Here is a 14,194-nt window from a genome sequence, read left to right as displayed (position 1 = left end):
ATAGAAAAGTATTGCAGTAACACATGTTTTGCTATACACATGTTTATTTCCTTTGTGTGTATTGGAACAAAACAAAAAAAGGGAGGGAAAAAAGCAAATTGGACATAATGTCACACAAAACTCCAAAAATGGACTGGACAAAATTATTGGTACCTTTAACTTAATATTTGATTGCACACCTTTTGGAAAAAATAACTGAAATCAGTCGCTTCCTATAACTATCAATAAGCTTCTTACACCTCTCACCCGGAATTTTGGACCACTCTTCCTTTGCAAATTGCTCCAGGTCTCTCTTATTAGAAGGGCGCCTTCTTCCCAACAGCAATTTTAAGATCTCTCCACAGGTGTTCAATGGGATTTAGATCTGGACTCATTGTTGGCTACTTCAGAACTCTCCAGCGCTTTATTGCCATCCATTTCTGGGTGCTTTTTGACGTATGTTGGGGTCATTGTCCTACTGGAAGACCCAAGATCTCGGACACAAACCCAGATTTCAGACACTGGGCTCTACAGTGCGACCCAAAATCCTTTGGTAATCCTCAGATTTCATGATGCCTTGCACAGTCAAGGCACCCAGTGCCAGAGGCAGCAAAACAATGCCAAAACATCATTGAACCTCCACCATATTTCACTGTAGGGACTGTGTTCTTTTCTTTGTAGGCCTCATTCCGTTTTCAGTAAACAGTAGAATGATGTGCTTTACCAAAAAGCTCTATCTTGGTTTCATCTGTCCACAAGACATTTTCCCTGAAGGATTTTGGCTTACTCAAGTACATTTTGGCAAACTGTAGTCTTGCTTTTTTATGTCTCTGTGTCAGCAGAGGGGTCCTCCTGGGTCTCCTGCCATAGCGTTTCATTTCATTTACATGTCGACGGATAGTTCGCGCTGACACTGATGCTCCCTGAGCCTGCAGGACAGCCTGAATTTCTTTGGAACTTGTTTGGGGCTGCTTATCCACCATCCAGACTATCCTGCATTGCAACCTTTCATCAATTTTTCTCTTCCGTCCACGCCCAGGAAGATTAGCTAGTGGCATGGGTTGAAAACTTCTTGATAATGTTGCGCACTGTGGACAAAGGCAAATCTAAATCTCTGGAAATGGACTTGTAACCATGAGATTGTTGATATTTTTTCATAATTTTGGTTCTGAAGTCCTCAGACAGTTCTCTTCTCCTCTTTCTGTTGTCCATGCTTAGTGTGATACACATAATGCAAAGACTAAGTGAACTTCTCTCCTTTTTATCTGCTATCAGGTGTGATTTTTATATTGCCCACACCTGTTACTTGCCCCAGGTGAGTTTAAAGGAGCATCACATGCTTGAAACAATCTTATTTATCCACAATTTTGAAAGGGTGCCAATAATTTTGTCCAGTCCATTTTTGGAGTTTTGCTTTTTTTCCTGCCTTTTTCTGGTTTTGTTCCAATACACACAAAGGGAATAAACATGTGTATATCAAAACATGTGTTAATGCAATAGTTTTCTGTGAGAAATACTTGATTTTCTGGAAAAATTTCTGGGGTGCCAACAATTTCAGCCATGACTGTAGCTATTACAGCAGCAGCAGAGGACATAATAAACAAATAAAAAGTGAAATGGTTTTCCTACTTGTGAGGGCAACCATTAGATGAAAAAATAATTCCCTTGCAGGCTGCTCATATCCAGTCAAGCTGTTACAAATGAATTCCTATTAAAAAAATTGTTAATTTGCAATGTTTTCATATTATGAGAGAAAGTTCATATATTATTAACTGCTATAATATGAAACAATGATTTTTTTTTCATTTTATGAACAGTAAGTTACCTCTTATTGGCTTGGTTACTATTCCTGTTATGCCACTGACAAAACCCTGTGAATAGAGACAAATATTTCATTTTTCATCCGAAATAGAATGTATATTTTAAGTATTTTCTATATTAAAAATTAAATAATTTATATTAGTCAAAGTATTGAATCATAAAAAGTATTTAATTTAATTGATATTTTCTACATCTATATACATTGTCAAACTAAATCACAATCAACTTTACCATTAATGAAATTTAAAAATTTAAATAAAAGGAGACAGTAACTTATGAATGAATTTCCCCAGCTCTTACAATCTACTACTCTTGAAGCCATTCTAAACATTCAAATATATATTTCTTACAGATACTAAGCCTTTTCCTCCACGAGTAAAGCCCTCCTTCAGGCCAGCAGGTTGCTTATTCATTGCTTCCCGTCGTTTCTGCTGATAATCTTCATCCATAGTTATTGCTGCTACTCCTTTAGCCATAGCACCAGTTATTCTTGAAGCAGCACCAGCTAGTCCACCTATTACGATAATATATTTTATATTAATAAAAATTCTAATTTTTATTAAAATTAGAAATTTAAATATAGTAAAAGCACAATATATATTGTGAATATATGGCATTTCTGAATCCATGTTAAAAATAATACTTACCAACAGCACCACCGACTAAGGCTTTCAATCCTAGTGCCATTCCTTCTACAAATTCTTCTGGACCCTGGATAGCTCCCTGAGAAAAGTACAAAAATATGAAAAAAATTACTATTTTACTATAATGATAAATTCTCCAACAAAAAAAATGAAGTAAATACAAGCAAGCAAGCAAAATATAAAGTTTATCTGATATTCACTGTAAGTAAAGTAGGATGTAAAATAGGAAAAGTAAAGCCTTGGATAATGACATCTAAAGCCAGTTATGACTAAGCTAAGTAATTGATTCTTACTGAAACCGATCAGCAAAGGTTAGTAGTACCTTTGTTCTCTTCTACTGTGACTGAAGAATTTCAAAACTTGCTATCATTCCACATTTCTGTAGAATTTTATATAAAGTGAATACAACTTTTCCATAGCCAACATTTACAAACATAGCAAGTCCTTGTATAGATAATAAACATACCTGATAAGGTTCATAAAAAAATGCTTCGACTCCTTCAGACAAATCTCTTATGAATCCAAATGGATTGCCCAAAACATCCAGACCAAGAACAAGAACATACATTTGTTTAATAGCCTGAAATGAAAACCAGGTTTTATGAAAAAAAGTAGTTTTTAACAGTAATTTGGAACAACTGACATTTACTTTTTTCTGTAAAAAAGAAAAACATTTGATGCAACAAATGTTTTTCTATAAGTATATTGATGCAACAAATGTTTTAAATGCATGAAATCTAAACTAAAAATGCCTCTCTGGATTTTCATTTGTAGAAGGGAAATTGGCATTGTGGAGAAACAGAAATGACTAATTTCCAGCCCTCACAGAAGATGGATACTATACAGTAAAAAAGCAATTTTCTTTCCTGTCAAATACTTCCTGTCTACTTTCCTCTGTCCCAGCACTGTTGTCATTACAGATAGTCCTCAACTTATGATTGTAATTGAGCCCAGAATTACAGTTGTAAGTCACTGTGGATATATACTGAGGGATTCATATGACTAGATTTGAACTTATGACAGGTTTTTTAATAACTGTCATTAAGCAATCATTATGTAAATCCATTTTCTCAACTGGGCATTTTTTTTTGGCCAAAAATTAGAAGTAAATGACAGAAAGCAGACAAAACAATGCAAATTGCAGTCACATAACTGTGAGATACTGCAAATGGCTGTAAAGATCAGCTGGCTGCCAAGTGCTTCTAAATACAATCATTTAATGCAGGGTGTATGCTTATGTGCAGTCACTATAACTCTGAAATCAGGTGGTAAGTAGTTCTGGGTAGGCCCACTGTAACTTCAAAAGGTTAAGCAACCAGTCCATAAGTTGAGGACTACCTGTATCATTCAGAAATCCACAGTTTTGTATTGCTGTGAATGGGTAATATTAGGCTTCCTGAAAAGGCAAAAGCAAATGAATAATAATAATAATAATAATAATAATAATAATAATAATAATAATAATAATAATAATATTTTAATTTGTATACCGCCCTTCTCCCGAAGGACTCAGGGCGGTGAACAACCAAATAAAATACAAAAACAAACACATACAATAGCATGAAGAAGTTTAAAATATTTATAGAAATTTTAATTGTAATTTTTCTGTTTCTGAAAATTTAAAAATATTCTGTCAATGTGTACAGATAAAGTTTATCACTGTTATATGCATACTTGAAACAGCAGACTAGAGGCAAGATATAGGAAGGTTCTGTATAGGTTTGATACTAAATTGGCAAATAAATTCCAACAGCAGATATTTTATCATAAGAGGAAAAAATTGTGCTATTCAGTGACACACGGTGGATTTTGAGGAATGTTGCCTTCTATTACCCCCTAGTGGTCTGTTAATGAACATGCCTTCATTTTGTATAATAATCTGCTGTTTAGTCAATATAGAATCTGGAACTTGCAAAATCCTGAACCTGGAAACAGAGCCATCCATAGTATGAGAGAAAGAAATTGTGAAATAAGCTTTGCACTGTTGTGATATAGGCTATAACTCTTTTGTACACTTTCATGACCTTGCATATGTGTATGAAAGAGGTGGAGCTTGCAGTAAAATGCTTGTTTTGTCATGGTGAACCTGTATAAGCCTCTGTCTGGCTGTGTCAAAAACAGAAGGCTGTTGCAGATAAAGCTGTGAGGTTGACTGATGCTTTCTCTAAAACAGGGGTGTCAAACTCTATTTCATTGAGGGCCGCATCAGGGTTGTATTTGACGTTAGGGGGGCCCTGCTCGACAGGGGCGCCTATGTTGCCTGAGCTTTCGTCAGTGAAAATGGGCTCCCCAGCTCTGTTTTCTGCTGCGATGGCCTCCTGCAACCCTCTGCCAATGAAAACAGAACTTGGGACAGCTGCATGCACACTGCAGGCTGGTTCTTCGCTGTTTCCAGGGTGGCCCCGTGAGCCAGAACTAAGCACCCCATGGACCGGATGCAGCCTGAAGTCCTTGAGTTTGTCACCCTTGCTCTAAAATAGGGATCTCTAACCGTGGCAACTTTAAGCCTGGAGGACTTCAACTCCCAGCTTTGCTGGCTGGGGAATTCTGGGAGTTGAAATCCCCAAGGCTTTTGCCACGGCTAGAGATCCCTGCTCTAAAACATGCTGCCAGTTCCTGTTCTAGGCAGACCTTATGCTTCTACCTGTATTCTGATTATGCACAGGTTTCTTAAATCCTAGAGCTTCTTCTTTGATTTTGTGGAATGAATATTCTTTGAGATGCATCATTTTTCATTCTCAGTTCATACTGAACGTTAGCCTTTCCACCAACAATTCTAGCTTAAGTTATTCCAAAATCAGTTAAGACGATTTAGTGATTGTTGTGTAAAACCTCTCTGTCACACACATACCCAAACACACACACACACACACTTATTTATTTATTTATTTAATTTATTTATTAGATTTTTATACCGCCCTTCTCCCGAAGGACTCAGGGCGGTGTACAGCCAATTATAAAAACAATAACAATATACAATTAAAACAAAGAATTAAAAAACATATTCTATAGTCGGCCGAAATTTAAAATAATTAAATTTAAAAACCCTTAAAATTCATAAAAATTACAACCCCAGTTAAAAGTAATATTTAAAAATTTAAGCCAGTCCCGCTTGAATAAATAAATGCGATTTCAGCTCGTGGCGGAAGGTCCGAAGGTCAGGCAATTGACGCAAGCCAGGGGGACTTCGTTCCAAAGGGTAGGAGCCCCCACAGAGAAGGATCTTCCCCTGGGGGCCGCCAGCCGACATTGCTTGGCGGACGGCACCCTGAGAAGTCCCTCTCTGTGCGAGCGTATGGGTCAGTGGGAGGCATGAGGTAACAGCAGGCGGTCCCGTAAGTACCCGGGCCCTAAGTCATGGAGCGCTTTAAAGGTAGTAACCAGAACCTTAAAGTGCACCCGAAAGACCACAGGTAGCCAGTGCAGTCTGCGCAGGAGCGGTGTTACATGGGAGCCACGTGTGGCTCCCTCAATCACCCGCGCAGCTGCATTCTGAACTAATTGAAGCCTCCGAGTGCACTTCAAGGGGAGCCCCATGTAGAGAGCATTGCAATAATCTAAGCGAGAGGTGACAAGAGCATGAGTGACCGTGTATAAGGCATCCTGGTCAAGGAAGGGGTGCAACTGGCGAACCAAGCGCACCTGATAAAAAGCTCTCCTGGAGACGGCCGTCAAATGATCTTCAAACGACAGCCGTCCATCCAGGAGAACACCCAAGTTGTGCACCCTTTCCATTGGGGCCAATGACTCGCCCCCAACAGTCAGCTGTGGTTGCAGCTGGCTGTACCGGGGTGCCGGCATCCACAGCCACTCCGCCTTGGAGTGATTAAGCTTGAGCCTGTTTCTCCCCATCCAGACCCGTACGGCTTCCAAGCACCGGGACAGCACTTCAACAGCTTTGTTGGGGTGGGCCGGGGTGGAAAAGTACAGCTGCGTGTTGTCAGCGTACAGTTGGTATCTCACCCCAAAGCCACTGATGACCTCGCCCAGCCGCTTCATATAGATGTTGAACAGGAAAGGCGAGAGAATTGACCCGTGGCACCCCAAAAGTGAGGCGCCTCGCGGTCGATCTCTGCCCCCCTGTCAACACCGTCTGCGACCGGTCAGAGAGATAGGAGGAGAACCACCGATAAACGGTGCCTCCCACTCTCAACCTCTCCAACCGGTGCAGCAGGATACCATGGTCGATAGTATCAAAAGCCACTGAGAGATCTAATAGGACCAGGGCAGAAGAACTACCCCTATCCCTGGCCCTCCAGAGGTCATACACCAACACGACCAAAGCTGTCTCTGTACTATATCCGGATCGGAAGCCGGACTGGAACAGGTCTAGATAGACAGCTTCATCCAGGTACTGGGGTAGCTGCCCTGCCACCACACTCTCTACAACCTTCACAACAAAGCGAAGATTGGAGACTGGACGATAATTTCCCAAAATAGCTGGGTCCAGGGAAGGCTTCTTGAGGAGGGGTCTCACCACTGCCTCTTTCAAGGCGGTGGGGAAAACCTCTTCCAACAAGGAAGCATTTATAATTCTCCGGAGCCAGCCTCGTGTCATCTCCTGTGTGGCCAGCACCAACCAGGAGGGACACGGGTCCAGTAAACGTGGTGGCACGTAACCTCCCCAGTAATCTGTCCACGTCCTCGAGAGCCACAGGATCAAACTCATCCCAAACAATCTCAACAAGACGCGTCTCCGTCCTCTCACTCGAATCATCGCAATTTTGGTCCAAACTATCCCGAAGCTGAACGATTTTATCGTATAAATAACCACTAAACTCCTCGGCACGTCCCTGCAAGGGGTCATCCCACCCCTCCTGGTGAAGGAGAGAGCGGGTCACCCGAAACAGGGCGGCCGGGCAGTTATCTGCCGACGCAATGAGGGTGGAAACGTAAGAACATTTCGCCTCCCTCAATAGAATAAGAATCTTAGAATAAGACCTAACTAGTGTCCGGTCAGCTTCGGAACGGCTGGACCTCCAGGTATTCTCTAGGCGTCTTCTCCGGCGTTTCATCTCTCTCAGTCCCTCAGAGAACCAAGGGGCCGGTTGAGATCTACGCCGGGTCAGAGGCCGCAAAGGCACGACACGGTCCAAAGCCCCGGCTGCGGCCTGTTCCCAGGCCGCAACTAGTTCTTCAGCCATGCCGTGGGCCAGATCCTCAGGGAACAGCCCAAGCTCCGTCAGGAACCTTTCAGGGTCCATCAGCCCCCTGGGACGGAACCAACGTATTGGTTCCATCTCCCTGCGGTGGTGGGCGGTGGTCCGAAAGTCCAGGCGAAGGAGAAAATGATCTGACCATGACACAGGTTCTGTTATTAAATCTCCTAATTCCAGATCATTTAACCACTGTCCAGAGATATAAATCAGGTCCAGTGTGCCTCCCCCACTGTGTGTAGGGCCATCAGTTACTTGAATCAGGTCCAAGGCCGTAATGGAGGCCTGGAACTCCCACGCCGCCATCGATGACAAGCCGGCCGATGGCAAGTTGAAATCCCCCATGACCATGAGTCTGGGGATCTCAACCGCCACTCCGGCAAGCACCTCCAACAACTCGGGTAGGGCTGTAGTCACGCAGCAAGGAGCCAGGTACGTGATCAACAGACCCATCTGATTCCTATGGCCCCACTTCACAAGGAGGGATTCACAACCGGCTATCTGAGGCACAGTGGACTCCCTCGGCTCTAGACTTTTCCTAATCACAACCGCCACCCCTCCACCCCTACCTTGGGCCCTCGGTTGATGGAATGCTTGGAAACCCGGAGGGCACAGTTCAACCAGGGGTATACCCCCTTCCGTGCCCAACCAGGTCTCCGTAATGCCCATAAAGTCCATGGACTCCCCCTGAATAAGGTCACAGATCAGGGGGGCCTTATTGACCACAGACCGGGCATTGCACAACATCAACCGAAGGCCCAAGCTCTGAGGGTCTTGGCCATCTGGGGAACGGGTAAGGACTGAGGGGCCGGAGCGCGTGATCGCTTTTAAACAGCGAGCACGTGCTCCCAGAGAACGATACGGCCCCTCGCTTCCACCGTATCTGCCTCTCCCACTTACCGTACAGATGGAACGACCCTCTACACCAGGAACACCCCCTCCCCCCCACATCAGAAATACTTATACTTTTTTTCTTAATGTTGTATTATTTTTATAGGTAGTTCCTGACTTACAACTAGTCGCTTAATTGCAGTTTGAAATTATAAGAAACTCAGGCAAAACTACTTATGATCTGTCCTTGAAGTTACAATTGCTGCACCATCACCCATGGTCACATGATCACATTTTAGCCACTTGGCACCTTGTTTGGAATTTCCCTTCTGGGAACATGGGGACTCCCAAGGAGGGTGTGTGTTTGGGGATGTGGAGAAATTAAAACCTTGGGGGTGAAGGCTTCTTTTCTCCACCCCAGCACTGTAGGTCTGACACACATACACAAACAAAAACACAGAAGGGAATGTTGGGAGAATAAGATTGCATCTGAAGATCTGAGCTTTTCTCCTCTTTAGAAACATTGTGTTTGCTAAATTTTCCAGCCAGAAAGTTAGTGAACCCACAGTTTTTGAATAGCAGAAAGGCTCTATCCAACGTTCAGAAATATCATGAGAGCTTGTTACTGTTTTGAACAGTAAAAACAGCCTCTTTCTATCATTCAGAAAGACTGCATTTGCTAGTTTTCTGGCTAGCAAGTTAACAAACACAATGTTTCTGTGACGATAAAAAGGCTTTTTACCCTTTCGAAACATTGCATTTGCTAGCATCTGTAGAGGGGACAGGAACCACCCTCCTGGGATGCAGAAAGGAAGCTTAACTTCCTTTCTCCAGCCCAATGCAGCAGTTCCCTTTGGCACACTGAAGGAAGGGGGAATTGGGGCACTAGGCTGGAGAAAGGAAACTTGAGACCTTAAAGATCCAAGCTTCATTTTTCTGGGTAGCATGGTAATTTTCTTCTACATATGAATGGAAGGGGAAGGCTGCAGAAACAAAGCTTGGATCTTAGGACTGGATCTTCATTTCTACAAACCAGGATAGGAATTCCCTTCTGCTGTTTTGACAGACAGCTCCTTTGTTCTGTCCACTCAGTTATCCTGCAATTGCTTAATATTTGCAACAGAAAAGGTCAGAATTGGAGTCTTTGAGTAAGTAGTCATATGGACACCTTGCTTAATGGCTGCAACACCTAAGACTCAAATTCCAACTGAAGTAAGTCAAGTCACACCTGCATTTTTGTAATTCTTTTTTAAAAATTGTATTAAAAAAGAAAAGTTAAGAAAATAAGGACAACTGGATCTTTGATAGATACATTTTTGCTTCTGCCTAGCTAATCAGTGTAGCATTTCAGTACGTGGAAAAAGTGCTCATATGGTTAATTCACATTGGCTTATACTAACCTGCTTTGAATAATGCATGATAACTGCCCACTGCAATTGTTGCGTAGTACAGAAATGATAGTTCAGTTCAAAGAAAGCCAACCTAAAACAAGCAAATCACATACATAAATGAAAAATAAAATAAAGTATAAGTACTATTCTAATTAAGACAATTACATTAAAGTAGTCCACATACTTAAGAACAACATCCTGCACATCTGTAAGTGTGGCCCCAATGCTCTTTAACAAGAGGTTTAAGGACTGAACCGGAATAAGGTCCTTGTGTTTTTCATCTTTGTTGCTCTCTTCTCCACCAGTACTGAGTGAAAAGCTTAAATGCAGCTGAAAGGAAAAATCAATAAAGGAATTGGAAGACTCTTAAAACTTTGAATAATATTCTAATTCTTAAAAGTTTTTTTGTTGTTTCTTTAAGAATTATTGATAATTTGTCAATAGTTATAGCCATATCGCCTTGTATAATCCATACCAATGTTGCAGACAACTATCTATTTTGTTCTGTCAACTGCTTTTACAGTATTTTTTTTTTAAATGAAAAATCAAACTTTGCTATCTATCTGCATTGTTCTGCAATATAGGTAGTTCTTGTTTAACAACTGCCTCATTTAGAAACTGCTTGCAGTTACGACTATGATGGAAAAGTAACTTTGCAACCAATCCTTGCATTTATAGCCTTCGCAGATCTGTAAAGCAAAGCTGAAGAAAGATTATAAGTACAGTCACAATTTCACTTAGTGATCATTTTAGGGTCCCAACTGGATCACTAAACAAGGTTTACCTATATAAATATTTGGGCTTGTGCCCAAATATATTTTTCCAATAAAATCCAACAACTCTTATTTGTTGGATGTAGCTTTCCCCAAAATATTTTTGTAATTTTTTAATGTGAAAAATTATTGATGATACTCAATTTTGTTGGTTATTATCTGTTAAATTAAGTATTCATTGTGGTAGGATGCATCATTCTGTTGACAGTTATATTTTTGTTTTCATATTTGGAACCTATAGCTCTTAGTAAAACTAGTCCTGCTGCTTTCGCCCTAAGAGTATTGGAGCTTACTAAAATGGCAGAATTTTTATAGAAATCTCCTGATAGATTTATGAGGATTATAAATACTGATAGGCATTCGTTCTTACTCATTGCTAACTCTATTTAAACAAGCAAATGTTACATTGATGACTACCTTGATTGGAGAGATATGAAAATATTCATATAAACTGATCTGTGATGTGTCAGTTGATACTGCATTCTTTAATTCTTCCTGTGCAGATTCGACATCCTTTTTAAAAAGTTCAACCTGTGAAAAATTTGACACAGATAGTAAGTCTTAAAACTTTACAGACAATACTGAAATATATTTTTACATAACAGTTCATATGTAGTACACAGTCGATTAAAAAAAAAAGACTGGGATAATGTAACAATTTGTTGTTGTATTAACTTAAAAAATAACTTATCGGAATGCATACCTCTTGGTCTTTGGGAAGTTCATCAACAAGTGTAAAGAAATCGGACAGTGCATAAAGGAAACCAAGATCTAATCGAAGATCCATCTCTTGAATTAAAACTTTAAAATACCTTTAAAAAATTGAAACCATTAAATAGTAGAAATACGTAACTATTAGCTATGCAACTGTTTCAACATCAAGAATGAAAGAAAATGCTTTAGTGAACAGTAACCAAATGATTCATATAACAATACTTTATGCACTTTTGTAAAATTAATACAAAAAACAGCAACTCATTAATTCTAATACTTTTATTGTAATCATGTCTACTCAAAAGAAAAAAAATCAGTGGTTACAATACAATTTATTTCTAACTAAATAAACTTTCCCATTCTAATGGTAAAAGACTGCAGTGCAATGCTATACATATTCAGTCAGAAATAAATGCCAATAATTTCAAATGGAGAAAGTTACAATTGCATCCCCAAGTTAAGATTGGAAAAAGCATAAATACTTACTTTATGCGTGATATCCGAGAATGTCCTGCAGTTCTCATCACAATACTGACATCTGTAAATGGCTTGGGTTCTATAAAAATTCCAAACATACTCTCATGGAGGATATAATTTATTTTAATATACAAAAGGTAATTTATATGTAATTGATACCATTTGCAATGATAAAATGGTATTTGATATCATTTGCAAAGGATGCAATGAATGAGTTGAAAAAGGAAACAAGTTATTACAAAACACACACACACAGCATATGAGAGCAATGAAGCCATCTATTAAAATGAGAAGTACATATTCTCATACATTTTAATTTTTAATCCTAACAGGTGATGCTTATAATAGTTTAGTGACATCAATGATTAATAATTTTAAGATTTCAATGTCATCAGCTAAACCTTCTTAAATTAAAAGATTTGCAATTTGTATTTATATAGTTCCAGGCTCACTGTACATTTGTCAAGAAAGAGCAATCTGAACAAATCAGTTTGATGAAAATGCAAGTGATAGAAACGTTCTCTCCAGATTACTTCCACACTTGGAAAGGTCATCATTTTTCTTCTAAAAAATGTTTGGTTACTCTTATTTATTGAAAAGCACTTCATCCAAGTGAAAAAGTGCAAGTATTTCTGTAATGTTTTCACTTAAAAGTTATAAATGTTCAGTTTCTAACTAATTTAGGAAGAAATAAAGTATTAACAAGATCTAGTGAATTTAACTTACTTTACTCTTTTGTATTGTGAAAGGGCTTTTTATTTTATATTTTAATTTATTTTTCCTTAAGTTATTACCCATGCAAGAAAAGCATAATAATGTATTAAACTGTTAACAAACCTGAATTCAATGAGATGGACTTGGGAGGTTTAATGGGATAGAACACAAAAGGAAATATGGCTCCAGGAATCTGATTTTGTATCTGATAGGAGTAATTACAGGACAATACACTGCAGGTTAGAAATGTTTTCACTTTATATAGATTGTTATGTCCTAGTTTACAATTATGCTAGATTCATGAATTTGAAAGGCAGAATTTTCCAAACAAAAGTCTTAATCTACAGAAGTCAGCAGCTAATCATGCCTTATTGGTTTCTCTGTCAAACAAAAGTTCATTGTAAAATTTGAATTTTCATACATTATTTAAGTATAGCCTAATGCTGATATTTTTAAAACAAGTAACAGGAAATAGTGTTAAAACTATACATAGATAATTTTCCATTATCTGTTTTTCACCATGAATTATGGGTAATCTGATATACCTGTATTCTATAGATTTGTACTCTGAAAGAAGACTGATGTTCAGAGGTACTGTATTGTACTTTTAAAGCTGGCAAAAAGCTTCTTCTCACAGGAAATTCATATGGCTGCAATATTTTCATATCATTACCAGTAGGAGTCAAACAGACCTGTTATAAGACAAAATCCAAATTGTAATTAATTTTTAAAATTAACTTTTCAAATCAAAGGTCACAGCATAACTCAAACTAAGCATTTGTAAATTCCATATTTTTAAATGACATTTCATATGCTTAGCCTTTCAACTGTATGCAATTGTAGTGACAATGTTTTAAACTTTTTCCAAATATGCTAATCACTTTGTTTTAAAATTACCAACTAAATCTTCTCCAGGATTACTCAGAAATAACTCCAATTATTTACTCCATCTTTACTAGTAATAGTATATGCTGAGAAAAAACAAAAATCTAGAGACTGGGGCATAAAAAAATCCTAGCTACAATTCTGCCTCATTCATTTTAAATTTAGCTACTGAATTTAGCAGTGGTATTTCCCACACAATCTTGCCAAAAGAACATCAGTAATATAAGGAATAGAGATATTTACCATATTGATTTAAAAAAAAAGAAAACAGATTAAGATAGACGTGACAATGCTGAAGAAGTTAGTACTACACGCACATATTCTAAGACTGGCTGAAGAACAATGTTAATTGATATCAGAATCTCTATATCTGGAAACTCAAGTGATAAGATTAAAAGGTAATTCCATAAAGGGTTTAAGTTCAGTCAAAATGCAGGTATCTGCATATCCTATATCTTTAAGAGACCAAAAGATGTTGACAAATTCTTTACTACATGTCATAGAATCTTAAGAATATGAAGAAAGCGAAATAAAAGATACAATGCTATTTATGAAAATAGGAACAGATTTTCTGAAAATTCACAAATAATCAAAAATCTTTGTTGTTTTACATAAGAAGTCTACTGCCATATTAGAAGAGTTTTGCCATCTTAAGCAACAAGTTCATCTGTTTTCATCCCCAAGGACTGCATTGTATGCATTCAAACAAACACATCATATTCAGAATCCTGGAACACAGAATTGCCTCCTCGGCTATTACGCTACGGATTATTACTTTTTGCTGCTTGAACCAGTGGAAAAAAAATGAT

The 14,194-nt window shown here is 38.7% G+C and overlaps 1 protein-coding gene across 1 annotated transcript in view; it reads right to left on the bottom strand.

Moving 5' to 3' along the window:
- Nucleotides 1–14,194, bottom strand: part of VPS13A (vacuolar protein sorting 13 homolog A) — a 121,452-nt gene that overhangs the window by 14,833 nt on the left and 92,425 nt on the right. The window contains exons 56-66 of the mRNA XM_058165989.1: nt 13,046–13,192; nt 12,624–12,705; nt 11,796–11,865; nt 11,299–11,407; nt 11,013–11,126; nt 10,007–10,152; nt 9,832–9,913; nt 2,911–3,024; nt 2,448–2,523; nt 2,151–2,314; nt 1,805–1,850 (exon numbers count right to left, since the gene is read on the bottom strand). Of these exons, the coding sequence (XP_058021972.1) occupies nt 1,805–1,850; nt 2,151–2,314; nt 2,448–2,523; nt 2,911–3,024; nt 9,832–9,913; nt 10,007–10,152; nt 11,013–11,126; nt 11,299–11,407; nt 11,796–11,865; nt 12,624–12,705; nt 13,046–13,192 (1,150 nt within the window). The remainder of the gene's footprint in view (nt 1–1,804; nt 1,851–2,150; nt 2,315–2,447; nt 2,524–2,910; nt 3,025–9,831; nt 9,914–10,006; nt 10,153–11,012; nt 11,127–11,298; nt 11,408–11,795; nt 11,866–12,623; nt 12,706–13,045; nt 13,193–14,194) is intronic.

The sequence above is a fragment of the Ahaetulla prasina genome, chromosome 2 (genome assembly GCF_028640845.1).
Source record: "Ahaetulla prasina isolate Xishuangbanna chromosome 2, ASM2864084v1, whole genome shotgun sequence".
Taxonomy (NCBI): Eukaryota; Metazoa; Chordata; class Lepidosauria; order Squamata; family Colubridae; genus Ahaetulla; species Ahaetulla prasina.
The sequence above is the reverse complement of the archived record's forward strand: the minus strand, read 5'-3'. Positions and strand labels throughout refer to the sequence as shown.